General features: G+C 46.9%; 2 protein-coding genes across 11 annotated transcripts in view; one reads left to right on the top strand and one right to left on the bottom strand.

The window, feature by feature from the left end:
• Positions 1 to 881: 881 nt before the first annotated feature.
• On the bottom strand, positions 882 to 8730 carry GDF5 (growth differentiation factor 5). The gene is made up of 2 exons (XM_003983579.5): positions 5562 to 8730; positions 882 to 2970 (listed from the first exon to the last, which is right to left on the bottom strand). Exons 1-2 carry the CDS (start codon positions 6184 to 6186, stop codon positions 2096 to 2098), a joined length of 1500 nt encoding a protein of 499 aa, XP_003983628.1. The 5' UTR covers positions 6187 to 8730; the 3' UTR covers positions 882 to 2095.
• A 10301-nt stretch (positions 8731 to 19031) lies between these two features.
• The window catches only part of CEP250 (centrosomal protein 250), a 51750-nt gene continuing 46212 nt past the window's right edge, over positions 19032 to 24569 (top strand). For 6 of the 10 annotated variants that reach the window (XM_045053698.1, XM_023251295.2, XM_006929814.3 and 3 more), the window contains exon 1: positions 19252 to 19397. The gene's annotated coding sequence lies outside the window, so the exon portion shown is untranslated. Of the gene's footprint in view, positions 19166 to 19251; positions 19398 to 24569 lie in introns of those variants that run through there. The other 4 variants (XM_023251299.2, XM_045053700.1, XM_045053697.1 and 1 more) reach the window with 3 other exon arrangements.

Here is a 24569-nt window from a genome sequence, read left to right as displayed (position 1 = left end):
AGCAGGAAGAACACAGAGGCTGAGATGACAGGAAGCTCTCTGACAGGGCCCAGGCAGGGTGCCACTCCAGTCTGTCAGACTTTCCAAGAAAGTAGGGACACACAGCCCAGAAAATCAGTGCGTGTAGGAGCCAGCCCCACCTGTGACCCCTCCGTCCTCTGCCTCTCTGCCCTTGGGTTTCCAGCCACCCTGCTTCTACACTGCTCTCCCTGTGTCCACAACCTACGGGTTGGCCTCCCCGGCACTGCCTCCAGGCTCACTCTCCTCTTGCACACCAGAACTCTGTCTGCTGTGGCAGCTCCTTTGTTTACTGCCAGAGCTCGAAGGCCTGCCACCAGCCAAACACAACGAAGCCTGGCCAGGGAGGGCTAGGTTCCAGGTTCAGACTGGCCCCTCAGGGACAGGTAATGGCCTCCAAGCCAGGGAGGCAGCTCAAAGGTAGGCTGCCCCCTGCACCGGGCTCTTGTTTCAGGTCCTGACAACACAGGTTTTGGGCCTAGAGGGAAGGGACACAAGATCTGCCCATAGCTGGGCAGGAATCCTTACTGTTGAAACAGCTTTGGCTAGGAGCCCTGGGAATCAAAGACCCAGCTGGAGAGAGATGGGGAAAATGTTGGGGCCCCCTGGGTGGGAAGGGGAGGCCTAGACTCCCTTCTCTTAGTCTTCCCTCTCTTTGGCCAGGCAGAGCCTGGTCCTAAGCCCTTAGAAAGAGGACTTAGGTGCCCAAATTCCCCTACCAGAGGGCTGTGTTCCCCTCCCAAGCATTCATGCCTCATGCCCCCAACTAAGAATTCTAGTGGATACAGAGAAGTGGGCATTTACTCTGGGCCAAGCCCCAAGCAGGAAACATCAGGATGTGTCTGGCGTTGGTCTGCCTAAAGTTAGTGGGGAGGTTGCTTATCAAATGTATAATTATGTACTTGTATAATATAAAATGTAAAGGGGAAGGACTCCAGCTCTGTTTCTGGAGCTGGGGTGATGGGTAGTAAGTGATGGATGAGCGGGGAGGAGTGATAAAGGTGCTAAGCTGGAGGGTAGTGGAGCTACAGAAGATCATTCAAGAAACAGTGGTCAGTGGCAAAAAGAAGATGCCTCAACAGGGGAGGAGATCTCTGGCAGCCCAGGTTCCCCACGGAAAGGTAGAGGGCCCTCTAAATGGTGGCCAGTGGATTCTGTGAGTATATGGGGAGGGGGGCAGGTAGTGAATGAGGTAGGGATGATTTTAGAGGAAATGAAACCCCCAATTTCCCTCCCATGTAGGGTTCCATTTAGGAGACAATAAGCTTGATTGAAGAATGTCAAAAAGAAAACCTAAGTCTGTTGCCAGACCCCGGAGAAGCAGATGGAGATCCAGACCAAAAGGCCTTTGGAAGGAACAGGAGTGGGGTTAGAGGTAGCATTGGCCCTACTCAGCTTATACTGTCTGTCCTGATTTGCTTCAGGCAACCCACCTCCCCTCCATGGGTCAGTCATGCTTTGAGGAGGTCACTGGGTCCCCTGGAGTAAACAAGAAATTTGCCACCGTTTTGGTAACAGTTTTGCTTTTTATCTCATCAATGTACATTTTAATCTAACAGTCTAACAGCCTCACACTCCTCACCCCTGCCCGAGCCCTCTCCCCGTCTTGCCCACCCCTGCCCAATCAGCATCTCATCTGCCCCAGGGGCAGAAAGTCACCAGGCACAATGGTGATTCAAGGTGGGGATGGCAGGTGTGGCTTTCCCGAGAGGAGCCCTCCCTGGAGAGTCCAGAAGCCAACAAGGCCCAAGTAAGGAGAAGTGTGGGCTGGGTCTCAGGGGAAAACAAGATCTCCTGGGTTTCAGTCCCATTCAGTCTGTCTCCCTGGGTCTGTCCCGGCAGTCAGAGCAGCAGAAGGGCAGAAATCTTCAGACAAGGGGACTTGTGGCTAGAAAGGAATCTCTAACCCAGTCCCACTCAGAGAGTAAGAGCAAGGCTGTTGGAATCCCCTTTCGTGCAGGCTGTGTAGACGTCCCGGCTGTATTTTCCCGACTTCTCTGATTCTGGGAGTGCAGGGAGGGGCTCTTGTGACCAGCATCCTGGATGTGCCAGCCAGGAAGACAGAAGGCTAGTGCTGCTACCTGCAGCCACAAGACTCCACAACCATGTCCTCATACTGCTTATAGACCACGTTGTTGGCAGAGTCAATGAAGAGGATGCTGATGGGACTCAGTCGTGTGGGCACACAGCAGGTCGGTGGCGTGGACTCAGGGTCCATGGAGTTCATCAGGGTCTGGATGACTGCATGGTTCGTGGGCTCCAGATGGGAGCGCAAGGGGAACTCACATAGCCCTTCACAGTGGAAGGCCTCATACTCAAGGGGCGCGATGATCCAGTCATCCCAGCCCATGTCCTTGAAGTTGACATGCAGTGCCTTCCGACTGCAGCGGGCCTTGGGGTTCTTGCTGGGCCGTTTGCCCTGGCCCGTGGCCAGTGGGGCCCTCCTTTTTCGCCGCTGGCTGAACAGGTACTCATACACAGTCTTATCATCCTGGCCGGAGCGGGCCTTAATCTCATTAAAGAACAGGTCCCGTTTCTTGGTGCGGCCAAATACCAGGAACAGGGCCTTCTCGTGGACCTGCCTGGCAGCCCGGTCGAAGCCCAGGCCACGGAGGTCCATGGCCCGGCCCCGTTCCCAGGCCTCCAGCTCCAGGCACAGCTGGGCTGAGTTCTTAAAGTTTCGGAAGAGCTTCCAGATGTCGAACACCTCCCAGCCAGATCCGTCCAGGCCTGGCACGGAGCGCACATCCAGCAAGGCTGCCGGCTGCCGGCCGCTGGGGCAGCTGGACAGCTTCAGCTGGGCAGCCCGCCTGATGCCGGGGGCCACTGGCTTGGCCGCGTCTGAGGGCTTCTTCCGCAAGATCCGCAGCTCGGCCCCTAGCAGCCCATCCTTCTCCAGGGCACTAATGTCAAACACGTACCTCTGCTTTCTGACCACAGGACCTCGGTCATCTAGAGAGAACACCCAGAAGTCATTCCCTGCAACCTCACCAAGGGAGCCAGTCACCTCGAGGCCTCAGGGAAGGGCCACAGCTCTCTCCCCTCTGGAGATAGCTTTCTTTGACCTCTCCCCGACTCTGACAGAGGCCAAGACCCAAATCACGAGAGGCTTTTTCAAAATAAGGGAGCTTCTGAAATAGCCTACCAAAATAAACAAGGGTTGTTCATCTGTAACTGTGGCTGTGGTGATTTGAAAGATTCTGGGTGTTTGTGTCAAAGACAATGCGTATCAGAGATGCCTCTAGCTGTCCCTCTCCCATCTATTAATTTATATGATGTCTCATTGGAGAGATAGGTGGGATGGGTATTATAATTAGCCCTATTTTCCAGAGGAGGAACCTGAGGCTCAGAGAAATTAGGTGACTTGCCCAAGATCACCCAGCTAGGAAAAAGCAGAGCTGGAACTCTAGAACTTTTTTTTTTTAATGCTTATTTTTATTTTTGAGAGACAGAGAGACAGAGCATGAGCAGGGGAGGGCAGAGAAAGAGGGAAACACAGAATCTAAAGCAGGCTCCAGGCTCCAGGCTCCGAGCTGTCAGCACAGAGCCTGATGCGGGCTTGAACTCATGAACTGTGAGATCATGACCTGAGCTGAAGTCGGACGCTTAACCGACTGAGCCACCTGGGTGCCCCTAGTCTAGAACTTTTTATACTGAATCCTGAACTGCTTCCACTATACCTTAAAGAAGATCTTGGTGTTCTCATTTTACAGATGAGGCACAGAGAGGGAAAAGTGACTTGTGTAAATTTGCAGGTAGTTAATGATAAAGTTACAATCCAATTTCCCTTGCTTCCTAGTCTAATGATTTTGGTGTGTACATGTCTTACCATGCTGGGTATATGAGCATGTGTGTAAGTGACAGTTTGTGCATGTGTGTGTGTGTGTGTGTGTGTGTGTGTGTGTGTGTATGATTGGGTTTATATGTGAATATGAAAGGTAAAGTATACGTGAGTGACATGTGCACGTGTGATTGTGCTTGCGTATATATGTGTATCTGTAAGAAGTTTCCGTGTGTACATGTAAGAAGGTGTGTGTTCACATGCATACATGTGTGTGTGATTCAGCATATATGTATAAACATACGGCTGTGTGTGTACGAGAAACTCTGCCGTGTGTCTGAATCAGCATACTCTCTTTCCTAAATACCAATTTGCCATTGGGAAGCATTCATACATTGCTCTAGAAGGTGACTAATTAGGCCTTTAAACTCCCCATCTCCCCCTCTGCAAGTTCCCTTAGAGCTGGGGGGCACAAGGACTTATTTTATGAGCCCCCAAGGGGTCACAGCTTTCCCCGGCTGGGCAGGCGGCCAGGCCACCTCCCCCACCCCAGCCAGACCTGCTGCCTCCTGCTTCCTCCCACCCTGTCATTCCCCCACCGGCCTGGCCGGCTGGCTCTAATGAGGAGCCTCTCCCAATATCTGACCCCTCCCCCACCCTGCCAGCAAAGTCTTAAGACTCACAGAACCAGAGCATATGAACTGCAAGCAACCATGGCAATAAGTAATCCATCTCTCTTTTCACACTTACGGAGAAACTGAGGCCCTGAGAGGGGAAGGGACTTGCTGAGATCACACAGCAAGTGGAGAGGGAAACGCCAAAACAGTAATGCTAACCGAGCATAAGGAGAAGTGAAGGGAACAGATACCCTCCTGGGCTGATGATAAAAATGATGTGTTTAGGACAGGACACAAAGTGTTCATATCTGAATGGCTCTCAGAAATCACCCAGTCTTGGGGTGCCTGAGTGGCTCAGACGGTTAAGCATCCAACTCTCAGTTTCAGCTCAGAGGGTCATGATCTCACGGTTTGTGAGTTCGAGCCCCGCATCAGGCTCTGCACTAGCAGTGCAGAGACTGCTTGGGATTCTCTCTCTCACCTTTTCTCTCTGCCCCCCACCCCCTATAAATAAACTTAAAAAAAAAAAAAAAAGAAAGGAAGAAATCACCCAGTCCAATACCCATATAGTTGTGCAGATGGGGAAACTGAGACAACAAAGAGAAAAGGGACTCCCTCAAGGTCACATTGTGAGTTAAGACCCTAAGTCTGTTGCACCCCCCACATCATACATTTAAATGTCGTTCCATGACTCCCAGATGCCTCATTTGCTGTCTTCACCTATCCTGCCTCCTCTGCCCCCTAGCTTGAAGGCAGATTTGCCGAACCGCAGGTTTCTAGAGATTAATCTCTCTCTCTGCCATCTGAGAAAACCTACAAACCTCTGGAGCCTGGAAAGTCTGGCTAGCCCACATAGGAACAGAGCATGGCCTGGTAAGTCTTAGAGTGTGGTCCCCGACTCTGCCACCAACTGGCAGTTCTTGTCCCCTCTCTGGGCTTCAGTAACCCCCTCTGCACCTTGCAGGGATTGGCTCTGACTTGCCAGCAGCCTCAGACCCTGTACGTGGGGGGTCAGTCCCAGATACTACCCCAGGCCGATGCATGTGCTATCTCCCACCGGTGCAGTGTCAGGGCTCTGAAAGGCCCCTCCACGCATGCAGATGCCCCTCCCTCTCAGCCGTGCCCCTGCCCCCCCACCCCCTCACCTTGCCCTTTGTCAATAAAGCTGGTGATGGTGTTGGCCAGGCCAGCCTCCAACTTCACGCTGCTGTTGCCTCCCTTTCTGTCAGCATCGGACAGCGTCCTGTACAGCGAGAGCATGTACTCGTGGGGTGTGATGGGGGGCGGGCGGAACGGCTCCTTGGGCTCTTGAGGGGGCCCAGTCTCCCTGGCCTTCTTCAGCAGGAAGGGGCTGGGGACAGATCCTGCCTTTGGGGGTGACTTACCCCCAGGAAGCTGTCCTTTTGGGGTCACAGTCCGCGTTGCAGCCTGCCTTGTCTGGGAAGGGTGTCCTGGCTTGGGTTCAGGGCCACCCGATCTGGGGGGCAGCTTTTTGGGTTCATCCTTCTTGGGCTGTGTCAGGCCTGCTGTCTGCCCGGTGCCCCCCTTTGCCCTGGCATTGGTGGCCCCCCCACCATAGCTGTGACCCCCTGGCCTAAAGATGCTCCGGGCCAGAGGGGGCCTCTCCTTGGCTTCTGCTTTGGCCAATCCTGGCCTGGCCCCCTGGGGTCTCTGGCCCAAGTCAGGGGCACCCAACACAGTGCAGATGAATTCCAGGTCCAGCCAAGCCAGGTGCCAAAGCAAGAAAGTGAGGAGTTTGGGGAGTCTCATCCTCTGGCCAGCCGCTGAATGACACCAAAGAGAACGGCGGCAGGAGCGAAGGTGCCTCTGGTTTGGCAGGAAAAACCATGAAAGGAGTGGACCCTCAAAAGCAGCGGCAGCAGCAGTAGCAGCAGAAGGAAAGGCTTTCTCCTCAGTCTGAGACTCTTTAAGTCTGCCGGGTGTGTGTTTGTATCCAATCCCATAGTGGAAATGCTCTCGTATCCAGACGTGCACCGTCTCCAGTCAGCAGCTGAAAATAACTCGTTCTTGAAAGGAGAAAGCCGACCGCCCCCTTTCTCCTGCACAACTGACTGAGGGCTTGAAGGAGGCTTGTATAAGGCTGAGGGATTTTTCCAAGAAGGAAGAATGGCGTAATGCTGCCTGTGTGCTCCAGTTTTTTTTTTTTTTTTTAAGTTTTGAATCCTTTCCAGTGAAAATACTTCACACACACACACACACATACACACACACACACATACGCCTGCAGGTGCTCAGAAAAATCTTTTACAAACCTGAACTCAGGAATTGGAAACGGAATTCCAACCCAAACCAATTTAATTACTCTCTGATGTCATGCTGTCTAAACTCATTTAAGTGCGATATATTTATGTGAAAAAAATCACCGCTGCCCTTTCGAGGCCATGGCTCACGGGGGCTCTTGGCACAGAGCCCCGCAGCAGGGCTCTAGGCTTAGGGGGCCTCTCAGTCTGTGGAGCAGACTCAGGGGTCTTCACCTCCACCTCACGGGGCAGCCCACCCCACCTTCCTGAGGAGAGATACTGAGGAATGAGCTCAAGATCTTAAGCCCCAGAAGCATGGGGAGTGTGGGTTTTCAGTTAAGTCCTTGGGGTGTTTTAAAGCAGCTTCAACCGCTGCGTCTAGTCTGGGGCCTGATTTGTTGGGGGGGGGGCAGCACAGATGGCAGCATTTACCCACAGTTGCTTTTATTTTAATAAACTTGTGGTGACCCAGAGACAGAAAAATATCTGTACCTACTACACCCCTCCCCCCAAGTGCCATTGACAGAGCTCAGATGATTTCTTCAGGCTTCAGGGGGGACTGCTACCCCTGAGCCCACTCCTTCGATAGAAGCAGGTCCAGAGTGTACCTCACTACTACCCCAGCAAAGACAGACTCTGAGTTCAGTTGGAAAGAACTGGGGCAGTCGAGAGGTGGCAGCCTCAGCCTGGGGCAGCAGCGACCCCTGCAGGAGACTGGAAAAATTATTTCCCCGCATGATGTTTTTTTGGTAGCTCTGGGAGAAGTCTGAATTCCAGCAGGACTCATGGGGGAGAGCTGTTCCCTTCACCTGAAATATCAACTCCCACAACTGGAGGAGGTCCTCCTCAATCTGAAAGCTTCAGCTGAAGATTCACCTCCTTGGGGAAGCCTTCCCTGATCCCCAGACAGAGCCAACTACCCCCCTTCCTGTATGTTTCTCTATAACACTTTGTCACACTGTAAGAAGCAGTGTAGAAGTAGTAATCAGGAAAGCTTCTTTTTTTTTTTAAATCATTTTGAGAGAGACAGAGACAGAGAGAGAGAGAGAGACAGAGACAGAGAGAGAGAGAGAGAATCCCAAGCAGGCTCCGTGCTGCCGGTGTGGAACCTGACTCCTGGCTCAATCTCACAAACCGTGAGACCACTACCTGAGCTGAAATCAAGAGTCAGATGCTTAACAGACTGACCCATCCAGAGGCCCCAGGAAATCCTCCTTCTTAATATGAGATTTTTTGAGCCTGCCTAATGGAGATCTGTTTGCACCGTAAGGTCACCCAGATTGGTTTCCCAGCACCACCTGGCACAGAGTAGAAGCACATGGAGTGTTTGATGAAGGAAAGATGAAACTGGGCTGGGGTGTGCAGGTGCCCGACCAGCCTTTTCATGGTGATGCTCCCAGGTCCTCTATGATCTTCAGAGCACAGCAGCATGACTTGGCCATTTCAAGCTTCATGAGGTGGTCCTGGATCAGAACACCCAGCAGAGCTCTACCTCCCCATCTCAGAAGGCCAAGGCACCATCACCCTTTTGGGGGAGCTTTCAGGAAGAGCTGGGTTCATTACTCTCCCTCTAATTACCCAGACTCACAACACTTCGCTCCCCCTTTGACTTGTCCCCATTTAAGCAGTTATCCTTAACACTCCTCCCTCCTCTCCATCCCCCAATTACCTCACTATCTCTGTTCTCCTCGCCACCTGTCCTACTATAATTACCTGATAACTGGGCTTCTAGGTCTCCAGGACATCTCTGTTCCAACTCTTCCCCTCTAAAACTTACCTGTTGAAAAGTGCCAGCTCATGTGCCCTCTCCTCCATGAAGCCTTCCCTCATCCACCAGAAAATACATGCTCCTGAATTGTCATCACACATTTTCTGTGCTCCTTTCTGCTTTGGTGGCTCAGAGGTTACCCAGTTCTGCCTCTGTCCCCTGTCTCGAACACAACTCATTTCTTATACTCTATTTATGTACTTTTTGCACATTTCTTAAAGTTTATTTATTTATTTTGAGAGAGATAGAGAGAGCATGAGTGGGGTGAAGGGCAGAGAGAGAGGGAGAATCCCAAGCAGGCTCCCATGGCCAGCACAGAGCCCAACATGGGGCTTGAACTCATAAAACTGTGAGATCATGACTTGAGCCAAAATCAAGAGTCAGACACTTAACTGACTGAGCTACCCAGGTGCCCATTTACTTTTTTCCTACTTTTAAAATCACAACTTAATTCCTTACAACTGTAATAACGTATTTAAATTTCTGTCTACCCCATTAGATTATGATTAGATTGTGCCATATTTATCTTTCACTTATTCCCAGTGCTGGGCATAGTGTTCAGTACATAGCAGATTCTCAGTGTGTGTTATATAGATGAATAAATCTCCACTGGCCCTTATATGCAAAAGCCATAATTTTCTACTTCCAGGTGTGGTTACTTGTGGACATATCACACCTTCCCTGCTGGACTCTGAGTTCCTTAAAGGGAGGGATTCTATCTTGCTACTTATTAGGCACTTTGTAAACTTGATTGAGTGAATAAATGAACGGATGAATGAATCAAACCACTAAGATGTCCCTGTACACAGCTTGATAAAGAGTAAGGGCCCTGGAGGCAAACACACCTGGTTTAGAATTCTGGTTCTGCAAAATGGCTTAGTGCGCTGTGCGATTTTTGGAAGCTTCCAAACCTCTCTGAAACTCTAAATGAGGATCATTACAGTACTTACCTCATAGGGTTTTTGTGGGGATACGATTAAATTAATCATAAAAAGTGATTAGCTTAGCACCTGACAAATAATAATAGCTACTATTAATTGAGCAGGTACTCAAGTAAACTAGACTCTAGGCTTTTTTTTTTTTTTTTTAAGTAGACTTCATGCCCAGTGCGGAGCCCAACACGGGGCTTGAACTCATGACCCTGAGATCAAGACCTGACCCTGAGATCAAGAGTTGGTCGCTTAAACAACTGAGCCACCCAGGCACTCCTAGACTCTAGCCTTTGTAGTCCACAGTATTTTTACCTTGTTTATTTTCACAATAATCCTGTGATGAAGGTGCTCCAGGTAGCCACATTTTGCAGATGAAGAAATTGAAGTTCAGGAGGGTTAAATTACTTTTTAAGCCTAATTCCTGCTTTGATACATTTTGTACCCAAGAATCCTAACCTGGCCTCTAGAAACACAAGAAATAAAAAGTGTTGGGGGCAATTCTGGTATTCTTGGCTTTCAGTCAAGGTCTCATCCAATGCACTGGGACTTTGGGGACATGGGGGAGTCTCAGATCAGGGCTGGGACTTTGGGGACATGAAGGAGTCTCAGAGCAGGGGCTATTGTTTGAGGATCAGGGAACTCCAGAAATGGGGTGGGAGCAGGAAAAGGGGACTCTGAGCTTGTTGAGAAGGCTCTCTCCAGGGAGAAACCCAGGGGACCGACCTGGCTCTCACTATAAAGGTGACTAATCACTTCAGTCCCCTCTGGTAATTACAACCAGATGCTGCCGCTGGCAGTGCTTCAGTCCCAACATGTTTAATTATTGGGACGCAGAGTCCCTTGGTCCCTCATGTCCCCCTACCTCCCCCACTCCTGTCAGCAATATTAATGTCAAACTCGAGGTAGAGGATGGGAGCCTTGGGAAGCCACTGGCATGGAAATAATCTGTACAGTCCCTTCTACCATGTAGAGCCTTTAACTTTTATATGTTTCCCCATCCATTATCTCATTGGCACTCCACAAAACATCCTCTTAAAGTTGGCAGGCCAGAGTATTATTATCCCCATTTCACAGATGAGTAAGCAGTGAACTGACTAATAATAATAATAATAATAATAATCCTCAGCTTTTTTTTTCAGGCACTTAGCAATTTTCAAAGTGGTTTCACATTCATTATGCTATCTGAACCTCCCAGCATCTCTCAGAGCCAGTCTAGCACAGCACAATGGCTAACAGCATAGCCTCCAGGACCAGACAACTCAGTTTGTTGTCCTGCCTTTGCCTCTAACCAATTGTGTGACCTTGGGGGAACCTGGGTGGCTCAGTCAGTTAAGCATCTGACTTCAGCTCAGGTCATGATCTCACAGTTCATGAGTTCAAGCCCCGCATCAGGCTCTGTGCTGACAGCTTGGAGCCTGGAGCCTGCTTCGGATTCTACGTCTCCCTCTCTCTCTGCCTCTTTCCTGTTCGTGCTTTGTCTCTCCCTCTCTCAAAAATAAATAAACATTTTTTAAAAATTTAAAATTGTGGGGCGCCTGAGTGGCGCAGTCGGTTAAGCGTCTGACTTCAGCCAGGTCACGATCTCGAGGTCCGTGAGTTCGAGCCCCGCGTCAGGCTCTGGGCTGATGGCTCGGAGCCTGGAGCCTGTTTCCGATTCTGTGTCTCCCTCTCTCTCTGCCCCTCCCCCATTCATGCTCTGTCTCTCTCTGTCCCAAAAATAAATAAAAACGTTGAAAAAAAAATTAAAAAAAAATTTTTAAATTGTGTCACCTTCGATATTCATTCATTTATGTACCTAATTATTCAGCAACTATATATTGGGTGCCTATAGTGTGGTGGGTCCCACACCTGAGCACTGGATATCTAGCAGTGGACAAGACAACCAAGTCTGTGCTTGCATTCTGGTGGAAGAGACAAATAAGCAAACAAACACACAGTTTCAGAGAATTCTAAGTGCTGTGAAGAGAGATAAAGCAGAATTAAAGGAATGTTTATTTTAGATAGGAATATCTCTTTGAGGGGGGTGAAGTTTGAGTAGAGATCTGGATATAGTGAGAGAATGAGCCATGCAAAGTTCTGGGGGATGATCATTCCAGGCGGAAGGAACAGTGAATGCCAAGGCCCTGAGGCAGGAATGTGCTCCACAAATCTAGGAACCAAGAGAAGTTGGTGCTGCTGAAGCAGAGTGAACAAGGGGGAGAACGATAGGACATGAGGTCAGATCATGCCTGGACCACTTTGAGTATGCCCTTGCAAGCCAGAGAAAAGGAAGTTGGATTTTATTTTTAGTGAGGTGGGAAACCCAGTGGAGAGTTTTATGAAGGAAAGATTGACATGTAACATGATTAAGAGCCAGGCTACCTACCTTCAATTCCTGGCTCCTCAATTCACCAGCTGTGGAACCTTGGTCTAGTTTAATCTCTCCATCCCTCAGTTTCCTCCCATATAAAATGAGAATAATGTTAATATACCTACCTTATAGAGTTGTTATCAATTGTTGTAACTTCTCAGAACAGTGTCTCATGCTGGGGCGCCTGGGTGGCTCAGTTGGCTGGGCATCTGACTTTGACTCCGGTCGTGATCTCGCAGCTTGTGGGTTTGAGCCCCGTGACCGGCTGTGTGCTGACAGCTCAGAGCCTGGAGCATGCTTCGGATTCTGTGTCTCCCTCTCTCTCTGTTCCTCCCCCATTCATGCTCTGTCTCTGTCTTTCTCAGATATAAAGCTTAAAAAGTTTAAAAAAAAAAAAAAAGAATAGTGTTTCATGCATAGTAAGTAGTACATAAATGTTACCTATCATCTATAGTTGTTTTTTTTTAATTTTTTTTAACGTTTATTTATTTTTGAGACAGAGAGAGACAGAGCATGAATGGGGGAGGGTCAGAGAGAGGGAGACCCAGAATCTGAAACAGGCTCCAGGCTCCGAGCTGTCAGCACAGAGCCCAGCGCGGGGCTCGAACTCACAGACTGCAAGATCATGACCTGAGCTGAAGCCGGCGGCTTAACCGACTGAGCCACCCAGGCACCCCTATCATCTATAGTTTTTTAAAAAATCACTTCTCGGGGCACCTGGCTGGCTGAGTCAGCAGAGCATGTGAGTCTTGATCTTGGGGTTGTGAGTTCAAGCCCCACAATGAGGAGAGCAATTACTTAAAAATAATCACTTCTCTGAATCTGTTTCTTTATGTCTAAAATTAGGATAAAAATACCTTCTTTTAAGAACTAAATTATATTTACATACATATAAAGCACCTTTCTTTCAGTGACCAGCATACAGAAGGAGCTCCAAAAATTATAGTTAAAAAAAAAAGGATTCAGTTATTAATATGCTATCTTTGTTCACAAATGAGGACATTGAGTTTCAGAAAAGTTAAGTGACCAACAGTAGGTCACATAGTTAGAAATGATAGAGGCAGGACTCAACCCATACACATGACTGAATCCATAGCGCGTCCCACAACAAGGAAGGATTGATCTTTCCTGGTATCATCACTCTGCATATTAAGGATAGTTGGGAAGAGGGCCCAGAGTCCCTGACCCTCCCCCTGTGTTTCTTCTGATTTGTGGGGCCTACGCTGTTCCCATCTAGGGCGCCCAGAGAGCCCTCCCACCCCCAAGAACACAGCCACCTAATCCTTCCTCTAAATATCATTCTGGTTTTTTTTTCAACGTTTATTTATTTTTGAGAGACAGAAGGAGACAGCACTAGCAGGGGAGGGGCAGAGAGAGAGGGACACACAGAATCTGAAGCAGGTCCCAGGCTCTGAGCTGTCAGCACAGAGCCCGACGCAGGGCCGAACTTACCAACTCTGAGATCATGACCTGAGCCGAAGTTGGATGCTCAACTGGGTGAGCCACCCAGGTACCCTCGGTTTGTATTGTTCAGACTTCCCAAGAGCTGCCACTCCTAGGGGCTCTTCTGCAGTGAGCTCTCAATGGCTCCCCCACCTGATCTTCTAGAGAACTGCACCTTTCCATAGGGAGGGCCTAGGTCAATCCATACCATTCCCTGCAGATACTACAATCTGGAAACTGTGTGCAGGTGTATGTGTGTTTCTGTCTGTTCCAGGTGTGGGGCATGAGTAAAGTAACCATACATTTTTCAATTTTATTCTTTAAAAAAATTTTTTTAAATACTTTTATTTTAAAAGTAACTTGGGGCACCTGAGTGACTCAGTTGAATGCCAGACTTCTACTCAGGTCATGATCTCACAGTTCCAGCCCCTCTGTCAGGCTCTATGCTGACAGCTCAGAGCCTGAACTCTGCTTTGGATTCTGTGTCTCTCTCTGCCCCTCGCCTGCTTGTGCACGTGCTCTCTCCCTCAAAAATAAATAAAATTTAAAAAAATAAAAGTAATTTAAAAACCCTTTTAAAATTATACATATTAGTGAAATAATAGAAATTTATGATGAAAAAAATTCAAAGAGTACAAAAGAATACACAGAAAGGCTTAGTTCTTCCAGTCTTTCCCAGAAGCAAATGCTCTTATCAGTCTCCTGGATGACTTTCTATGCAATATTTTTAAAAACTTTTTATTGAAGTATGATATCCATACTGAATATATTTTAATTACAAAATAAAGTCATGCTCATTGTAAAAAAAAAAATCAAACAATAGCAAAGCTTTTTAATTAAAAGAGCGAGTCCCCTCCACAGTGCTCCCTAGTGTCTCTCCCTAGAGGTCATCACTGTTAATATTTGGGACCTGAAAACCTTATTGTCATTCTTTTTTTTTTTTCTTCTTCTTGTCATTCTCGAACTCAGAAAGTTCAGATTCTTGCTAGACTTCTACTCCCCCCTCCCTTCATCTAATTTTATCTCTCATTTTGCATATAAAATCCTAATGGGTGAGTATTATTACCCTTATTTTGCACTTAGGGATTTGAGGCTCAGAGATGGGAGGTTGATTGCTTAAAGACATAAAGCAGGGCCAGTTCAAACCCAGGCGAGTGTGTCTGCCTCCAAGCCTAATGCTCTTTTGACTATGTTCTTCCATCTGATTCCTGTTTGGAATATCTTATTTTCTAATTTTATTTTATTTTATTTTATTTTATTTTATTTTATTTTATTTTATTTTATTTTATATATAGAGAGAGCCAGGGAGAAGTCCAGAGGAAGAGAGAGAATCCCAAGCAAGCTCCACGCTCAGCACAGAACCCAATGTGGGGCTCAATCCCGCAACCCTAGGATCCTGACCTGAGCCGAAATCAAGAGTCAGATGCTCAACTGACTGAGCCACTCAGGCGCCCCTCCTGCCTGGAATCTTAGAGCTTAGTTGTTGTGTCACATGAGGCAGCAGATAAAGTCTCAGGTTAAAATATAACTAAGGGCTCATTTTTTGAGGAAGGAGAGGACCTGGTCCTGTGGGAGCTGTCAACAAACATCCTTTGCTGCCCAAGTCCTGAGTGGTGGTACAAAGATGCCACCCACTTCAAGAAATGTCAGGCTTGGATGAGTCAGTTACTTAGAGCTTGACTTTGTCAAGCTGAGGCAGGGTGGGGCCAGGGGGGAAAATATCCAGCAGATGAAAGGGACTGTACTATTATCTAATAATCCAGTCCAAGAAAATTCATACAATCCAACCAAGTGGTAGAATCAGCAAGAGGAGTGCCCAGAGAAAATCCCCACATTCCCCAAAATGCTATGCCCTTGCACACCATTCTGCCGTGCACATTGCTTGGAATGCCCTCCCTGCCTTTCTCTGCTCAGCAGATTCACCCTTCACAATCAGGTTGTAGTATCACCACCTCTATGAAGCCAGTAACTCCCTCTTTATAAGAGTTAGTGTGTTTGTGTGTGCAATATGCATGTATTTGCCTGCCTCCCATGTGAGTCTGTGAACTGAAGCAGGGTCCATGTGTTTATTGTTCTTTGGGTCTCTTCCAGGGTCTAGCTCAGGATTTGGCACATAGTAGGTACTCAATCAATATTTGTTTAATGAGGAATGAATAGACTCAGATGGACAGGAGCAAGTTGCTCACAATCTACTTCAAGATACTATTTTCTTTTTGTGCCTCTAGCTCTGCTTCAGACTGTTAGCTTGTAGTGAGAAAGAGGGGAATGGTCAGGATTTTTCCTCAGTTTTTTCCCCTCCTTGCTTCCGTCACTCAAGGTGTTGATACGGAGTGGGAAAAGTCTTCTTTGAACTAGTAATGTCATTGGCTTTATGCTTTCTGGGTCTGGCAGATGTTTATAGCTGTTCCTGCCCATCATCAAAGCTTCATGGGGTACTTTTCCAGGCTCTTTAGGGGTTCCCTGCTGGCCCCTCTCCTGAATTCCCCTTAGCAAAGCCTTCTCTATTGCCAGTGGTCATTTGTCTTCTTACTTCTGGGGTCTCTTTACCCCTTTAGGAGGCCCTACTGAACAGGACCCAGGACAGGCCTAGGCAGGCTTTCTCTTACTGAGCCCACATCTGGCCTACAGAAAACATTTCTTGACAAATTCTGGGAGAGCATGCCAACCCCAACACAGCAGCATTCTCCTTAGCCTGCTACCAAAGCAGTTATCAGGCTTGTCCCTTGTTGCTAGATTTCCCAGGCAGGAGGTAGATCCAGTCACTATGTTCTCTAACTGCAATGGGGACGGATTTGGTACCTCAAACCCTCTGGAAGTCCCCTCTTCCAGTCATCTGGCTTGAGCCATTAAATCTTCTCCAAGAAGGGTGGAGACTCACAGCCAGAAATAGCTCCACACAAATTTTCTATCCTCCACTCTCTTGACCCTATAGATAAGGGATTTAAGAACTTTAAAATAGATTTTAGGTCATTAGAAAAAAATACATATGGTGTTTTAGCACCTCCCTTTGAAATTTCACATATATAATTTTAAAAAGAAAAAAAGTCAGTCACTCCAGGCAGCCTCTTGGCATGGGGGTGGGAGGGGAGGAAATATCTATAAATAATGAACAAGGCTGGGGTGCAGGATCCATATGATAGCCCTGGGAGAGGGTTAGGATATAAAGCATGTTCCCAGAGATGGAATTTGGAGCATAGAGGAAGAAGCCTGGAGGGGACTCATGTTGGTTTTCTTCCCACCGATCTATTGTCTTTCCCTCCAATCCAGCCTCCTTTGAGAACTTCTTCCCACTCTGGTTCATCAGACAGATTTGAACATGGCCAGACTCTAATTGTGTCTGGATTAAGTCTTTTCTCAGAGGGCACTTGGGCCTCAAACAATTCAAGTGATGTGTATGATTACTAGTTTGTTTGTCCCAAAAGTTCCTGGCACTTTGAAGAGCACTTGAAGGCTGATGTACTTTCAAAGTCTAGAGAACCTCTAGGGGATAATGTTACTCACGTTCACACATCAGTTAACTCTACGTTCTGCTCTGGCCCAGACAAAATACCTAGTTGTATACTACTATTTTTTTTAATGTTTATTTATTTTTGAGAGAGAGGAAGAGACAAAGCGCAAGCAGGGGAGGGGCAGAGAGAGAGGGAGACACAGAATCTGAAGCAGGCTCCAGGCTCCTAGCTGTTAGCACAGAGCCTGACGCTGGGCTCGAACCCACAGACCACGAGATCATGACCTGAGCTGGAGTTGGATGCTTAACCAACTGATTTACCCAAGTGTCCCCCAGTTGTACTACTTTATGTTTTAACACAATTTCCAATGTATTCTGTTAATACATTGTATTAATATCCAATATGAGTACATAATAGATGTTCAGTAAATGTTTGCAGGGTGAATGAATAAACAAACGAGGGAAAGAGTGAACAAATCTCTTTTACAAAGATTGAAGATCTGTTTGGTGTTAATGCCCGTCTACTCTTTACCCTTCATAGGTAGTCTGAAAGCTATATTTACTTCTCATGGTCTTAAAACATATTGTGTAGTTTGCTGATGGATTCTATGCTATTAACCTTCATAACACTAATGCTGACTTGATTCATTCATTGAATGGATGCTTATTTAGCACCTACAATGTATCAGGCTCTGTGCTAGATGCTGGGAATAAGTCAGATATAGTCTCCTGTCCTCATGAAACTTAAACTTTAGAGGGGGAGAAAGATAATAAGTAAACAAAAAATGTTAGTAAGTGGAAAATACTATGAAAGAGGGTACTATGATAGAAAATGATAGGATATTATTTTAATTTTTTTTTATATTTATTTTTGAGACAGAGGGAAAGCACGAGTCCGGGAGGGGCAGAGGGAGGAGACAGGATTTGAAGCAGGCTCCACGCTGACAGCAGAGAGCCCAGTGTGGGTGGGGCTCAAACTCACAAACTGCAAGATCATGACCTGAGTTGAAGTCAGATGCTTAGCCAACTGAGCCACCCAGGAGCCCTGATAGGATATTATTTTAGATAGCATGGTCAGGGAAGACCTACCTGAGGAAGTATCATTTAACTGAGGACTGAAGGAGGGGAAAGTATCAATTAAGCCTAGAGCTAGGGGAAAACAGTCTAAGTAGAAGGCCTAGTATATGCAAAGGCCCTGAGGCAAAGAAATTGTTTCTTTTCTCTTTATTCCAAATATGGTTGTATTGAACATTCTTGCACAGTACTTGTTGCAGGAGTATTTCCCTGGGGGTGGATTCCCACACCACTGATTCTTTGGATCTTTTTCTCTGTCCAGTGTCTGCGATGTTTCTTCCTTTCTCCCTAATTTGCCTTTCACTTTGGGGTTCTCTTCTCCCCCATTTACTTTCTCTTTTTCTCAAAGTAACTATTAAGAACTTTTTGTTGTTGTTCTTATAGGAGAAAAGAAACAATACAGCTCTTATCAAAGTGTTGCCTTCTCAGGTTCCTTTGGCTGCAGATTGTCTGTTTCACTCCAACTGTCCATTCATCCATCCATCTATTCACCCAGTACTTACTGAGGACCTATTTTTGTAGGCCTTGTGATGGGTGCTAGAAATACACAGTCTTATGCAATGCTTCTCAATCACCTAAGGTATTTGCCAAAATGCAGATTCCTGGGCTCCACTCTTGGTTTACTCACTCCCTATGGGTGGAACCTAAGACTTTGCATTTTAAGAATTTCCTTTTTTTGAGAGAGAGAGAGCACACAGAGGGAGAGGGAGAGAATTTCAACCAGGCTCCACGCCCAGCAAAAAGCTCTCATCTCACTACCTTGAGATCACGACCTGAGCCGAAATCAAGAGTGACGTCCAACAACTGAGCCACTCAGGCGCCCCTGTTTTTGTTTTGCTTTTTAATCCCAACTAAATATTTAGAACCACTGAGTGGAAAAGAGGCAGGTAAATTAAATTTATAACTCTAAGAAAACGTTTTGGTTGATAATGCATTGATAATTTGAACACAAAATACTATGGGAATAACACTTGGGCCATAGAGGTAAGAAAGAGTCCTCTAGAGGAAGTCAGGTTTACACAGAAAATTAGACCAACTGCGGTTCTCCGAATGGATATAAGACATTCAGGCAGAGATCACCTTGTGCAAAGACGTGAGTGAACACAGTGCTGCGTGTTCAAACGACACTAAGTTGTGTTGCCTGAGTCGGCTTGGAACTACGAGGTCTGAATACGAGAAATCCCACAACTTTTCACCCTGCAGTTTTATCCAGATCCAGAGGCTGGTTCCCTCTTTCCTCGTTAATTGCATTCGGATTTGTGGGTGGAGCAGTGAGCAGACGCACGTAGATCTAAGCCCCACACACATGCGCAATGTGTAACCCCGAAGCCAAAAGGGGGATTTTTGAGGGCAAGATTTGTCTGTTACCAAGACTTCCCTTGCTCGAATCTAGCAACCCTGGCTGTCCTCATTTCTGCCCAGGGAATCTTACATCTCTTAATGTCATCCCGCCTTTCCATCTGGGCCACTCCAGTAAGTCCGGTGCCAGTACTCAACATGGCGGCAGGCGCCGAGGTGGCGCAATCCGCTCAGGGGCACGCTACTGGGCGTGGGGGGAGGGCTCTGCCAGGGCGGGAGTCTGGGGGGCGGGGTCTGGGCCTGGGCCCGGTGCCGGGCCCCCGCCCCCCGCCGGGCCCTAGTGGCAGCATCTCCCGCTCCGGCGCTGAGGATCACGCTGGAAATCGCGGGAGCCGAGCGTGGTGAGGTGGGGCCTCATGGGCAGGCGGGAGGTGCCTGGGTTAACGGTCTGAGGCCCAGAGACCAGCCAGCCTCGGGCGCCTTAGGGAATCCCGTTGGAGCAGCGGCCTCCCGTTTCGGGAGGAACCCGAGGCCCAGAGGGGGGCTGGGACCGGTCCCAGGGATTCGGGCCCCTTGCCTCCGCATCCGGCTGCGGCCACCACTCTGGGCTCCAATCCGTGCAGAAAAGGATCTTCCCGATCCTCGTGTCCAATAACTGACGAGCCCCCTGCGCTCTGCTGCGCGTCTTGTTCCCAGTTCCCAGAATTTTGCTGCTCCCTCTGCCCTTGGGGATTTGCACGTGATTTGTCCCAAAGCCCAGTACCACTCCCGCCCTACTCCGGAACTTTGGTTCTTCGCGACCCAACTCAAGTATCACTTCCTTGGAAACCATTCCCAACCGCTTTCTGCAGGCAATGTTAATCTCACTGCTTGGTTTTTGCACTCGTTGCACGGAGTTAGTTTTCCTGCCCCTCTTTCCGCACGTGCACTTGGGCGTTTATGCCTTTGCCTTTTTCATCTCTATTATCCAGAGTCTAGTGCTTGATGATAGTAATACTAATATTTTGCTAAATAGTCATAAGTGCTACTAAATGCATTACATGTGAAGGCCCATTTAATCCTCAGCAATTTCATGAAGTGGATTCTGTATCTTCACATTTTATGCATGTAGAAACTGAGGCATTCGTAGATCATTTTGCGTAGTTTCACAGCTAATAAGTGAGTGGGGCTGGGAAATGAATTCTAGGCTGTCTGTCCCTAGAGCATGTGATTTCACTAGATTGCCTTTGGGTTTGATAAATGTCTGTTGAATTGGTCTTTACATTAACCCCATGAGTTGTGGAGGCCATCATTATGATGCACATTTGACTGAGAAGGCTTGGAAAGGAGAATTGATATTCCCAAATGTACAGAGTGAGTTCATGACAAAACCAGGGGTAGAACCTACTGCCAGCCCTCTGTTCCTTGGCACTCTACCTTTCTTTGCCCGTTTTCCGTCAGAGAGCTGCAGACCTAGGACTCATCACTTCACACCCTTTAGGAGGTGACCCTCACAGAACTGTGATTTACTATTTCATTATTTGGGAGGCAGCTTAATGTAATGGAGAGGGCCAAGAGTTTGGAAGCAGATTGGGGTTTCATGCTTGTCTGCTACCGATCAGTTATATCCCTTCCATTTTTTGAGCCTAGTTTTCTCGTCTGCAAAATGAAGACAATATCTTATCTCAAAGGGTTTTGTTTTTTTTTTTTTAAGTTTATTTATTTTGAGAGAGTGTGAGACAGAGCACATGAGTCGGGGAGGGGCAGAGAGGAGAGAGAGAATCCCAAACAGGTCTGTCAGCGCTGTCAGCGCAGAGCCTAATGTGGGGCTCCAACTCACGAACTTCAGGATCACGACCTGAAACCAAGAGTCGAACACTTAACTGACTGAGCCACCCAGGTGCCCCTTATCTCAAAGGTTTTTTTGTGAAGATTGCAAATAATTGTTTTGAGAGAGTAAAGTGCTATATGATCTGTTTTTTACCTTTTAGAAGGTTATAGAGCTGTCAGCGTTTTGTAAGACCATTGGTAATAGGGGTCGTGTTACCTAATGCTCTCATATTCTTTCATTCATTCAGCCAAATAGTTAATGAGTACCTGCTGTATACCAAGCACTGTTTTAGGAGCTGGGTATATAATGGTCAATAAAACTATTCTTGCACTTGGGAAATTTATATTCTGATAAGTATATTACACGTAATAATCAGATAAGGACAGATAACACATGATAAGGTAAATAGAAATACCAATGTGTGTGGAGGAGTGGTGGCATTTTATATAGGGTTAAGGAACAATTTTTTTTTAACAACTTTTTTTTAATGTTTATTTTTGACAGAGAAAGAGAGACAGAGCATGAGTGGGGGAGGGGCAGAGAGAGAGGGAGACAACAGAATCTGAAGCAGGCTCCAGGCTCTGAGCTGTCAGCACAGAGCCCGACGTGGGGCTCGAACTCACAAACCGTGAGATCATGACCTGGGCCGAAGTCGGACGCTCAACCAACTGAGCCATACAGGCGCCCCTTGTTAAGGAACAATTTTAACTGAGACAGTGACACTTTAACTGAGACAGAGGCCTGAAGGTGGTAAGGGTGAGCAAGCGAATCAAGAAGATACCTGGAGGAAGAGGCCAGGGGTGGGTGGGTGGCTTCGTGTGTTCCAATAAGAGAAGCAAGGAGGGCTGTGTGGCTGGAGAGGAGTAGGAAATGGAATTAAAACGATTAGAGGCTGGAATCAAATAATTAGGAGCCTGGAGCCCATGATGATGATTTTGGTTTTTACTCTGAGTAGCCATTGGAGGGTTCTGAGTTGCATAATCTGTCACTGTTTTGAAAGGATCACTCAGATTACTCTGTTGAAAAGAAACAAATTCTAGAAGCAAGGGTGGAAGCATTGCTACCGTCTAGGAAGCTTTTGCAGTAATCCAGATGTATTAATTCTCTATCTCTGGGCAAGGAATCACTCCCAAATTTAGCAGCTTGAAATAGCAATTGTTATCTCATTCAGTTGTGGATTAGAAATCTAGGAGCAATTTAGCAGGGTGTTTTTGGTTTCCGATCTCCCAGGAGACTGCAGTCAGGCTGATGGCTGCACTGCTCCCAGGATGGTTCCTTACTGCTGCTGGGCCTTCTCACAGGGCTGCCTGAGTGTCCTCAGGACATAGGGGAGAGAGTGAAAGAGAGGTTGTAGTGCCTTTTATGACCTTGTCTTGGCAGCCATTTCTACTTTATTCAGCTTCATTAACTTTATTGCATTTCATACTCAAGGGGAGAGAATTAGGCTCCACCTCTTGAAAGAAGGTGAGTCAAAGAATTGGTGGGCATACCTTATTCCACCCCACTCGGGCTTCGCCCGGGATCGTGGTGGTTAGGGGTTGAAATGTGATAGGATCTAGTAGAGCCAACAGGGTTTGCCGATAGATTGGTTGCAGGGTGTGGGAGAATGGAATAAGTATGACTTTAGGCTTTTGGTTTGAGCATTCAGAATGATGGCATTGTGATGAACTGATATGGGGAAGATTGGAGGAGCAGAAGTTCACTTTTGGACAAGTTAGCTTTGAGGTGCCTTTTAGACACCCATGTGGAGAGGTTATAAGTGTTTGGACTTAGTCTGAGAGTGTGAAATCCCAGAGGGAAGTGTGGGCTGGAGACGTAACATGGCGAGTCATGTGTGTCTAGGTGCTATTTTACGTTATGAAACTGGATGAGGGTGCCTAGGAAATGAATGTAAATGGAGACAAGGCCTGAAGCCTGAGCCCTGGGACCTCCAACCTTCAGATGGTGGGGAGATGAGAAGCCAGCAAAGGAGAAAAAAGGAGAGGCCAGAGAGGTGAGGAGGAGAACAGAAAGGGGCCCCACATAGGAGATTTATGTAAGGGGCCACATGCTAAATTTTTTTGTGTGGAATAAGAAACAGATCATTTCTGCAGACAAATGTATATAGTTTCTTCACTCAGGAAGTAGACTGTTTGTGCTCTTAAGCGGTTTTCCTTTTTTGCTTTAAGTGACAAATTCTATTTAATAAGACCAGTCCCCATCATAGTCCTTGCAGTATATACACTTCCAAGTCTAGGTGGTAATGCTTCTGTTTGAAACTTTATTTAGGGGCACCTGGTTGGCTCAGTAGGTTAAGCATCCTCCTTTGGCCCAGGTCATGATCTTGCAGTCCATGGGTTCGAACCCCGTTCATGGGTTCGAGCCCCACATGGAGCTGTCTGCTGTCGGCACAGATCCTGCTTTGGATCCTCTGTCCCCCTCTCTCTCTGCCCCTACCCTGCTTGCTCTCTCTCTTTCTCTCTCAAAAAAAAAATAAACATTAAAATAAAAAGATTTTTGAAACTTTATTTAAATACTGCTTTTGGAGTATTTCGAATGAGGGGAACTAAATACATAATGTAGATCACTCTTCTGTCACTCTCCACCTTAGGTTCAGAGGTCACTGCCCTTCCATTCTGGTTCCTAGTAAGAGAAGGAAGTCGGTCTTGCTCATGTCTTTATCACTGGGGCAGACTGCTAGGAACTGAGCTGAAATTCATGAGCATTTATGAGATACATTAATGCATGAAAGAAGTGGGTCTTTTTCCTTTTCCTGCAGAAATGACTGTCTATTCAGTGCTTTACAATTTCCAAAGCACACTGATATCCATTATCTTATGTGAATGTAATTCAGTCTGTCACCATTTGCCAACTACTGACCTTTTCCTTTTCTGGGGGACACTGAAACCCACCTTTCTTTTGACACTGCTAGTTTCTTCTCTGACAGATCTTTCCTCTGTTCCCTCCATCTTTTTATTCTAGTTTTAATGAATTTCAGTTTTATGGGGATTTTTTTTTTGGTTTTAATCATAAAACACTTCAAATCATTTTTAAAATAAACTTTTTTAGAACAATTTTAGATTTATAGAAAAATTGCACAATACAGAGAGTTCCCATATACTTTGCATTCCATTTCCCCTATTAGTAATGTCTTACATTCGTGTGGTCTATTTGCTACAATTCCAAATCATTTTTTGAGATAAATGGGGCATATAAATAAAACGAACAAAATGAAGTTACTGCCTTTCTGGAGGCCTCAGCTTCCTTATCTGTAAAATGAGAGGAAGGTTGGACTAAATTTTTAAATAGCTCTAAAGATTTGTAATTATCTGCTAAAGTAAAATAATCATATAATTCTGATATAATCCCGCTCCTTTTTAAAATTATTTTTTACAGAGAGAGAGCGAGTAGGGGAGAGGGGCAAGGGGAGAGACATGGAGAATCCCAAGCAGCCTCCACACTCAGCACAGAGCTTGACATGGGGCTCGATCTCAGGATCCTGGGATCATGACCTGAGCTGAAATCAAGTCAGATGCTCAACTGACTGAGCTGCCCAGATGCCCCTAGTTCCACTGCTTTACTGAAGTATCACTATCACCTTCCCAGATAATGTGTACGTGTTAACAGCAGCCTTCGCCTTAGCCTTATCCTAAGAGATGGTTTAGTAGGAGAATTCTGGGGAGTGTAGCAGAGCTGCTTATAGAGATAGTAGGTTGAACTATACATTACCATTTTTATAGGTTAAAAAATGGGCACCAAACATCGGGGGATAGGGGTTCCCAGGAGGGA

This window comes from Felis catus, chromosome A3 (assembly GCF_018350175.1).
Source record: "Felis catus isolate Fca126 chromosome A3, F.catus_Fca126_mat1.0, whole genome shotgun sequence".
NCBI classification, from domain to species: domain Eukaryota; kingdom Metazoa; phylum Chordata; class Mammalia; order Carnivora; family Felidae; genus Felis; species Felis catus.
This window is presented reverse-complemented; position numbering and strand designations above follow the sequence as displayed.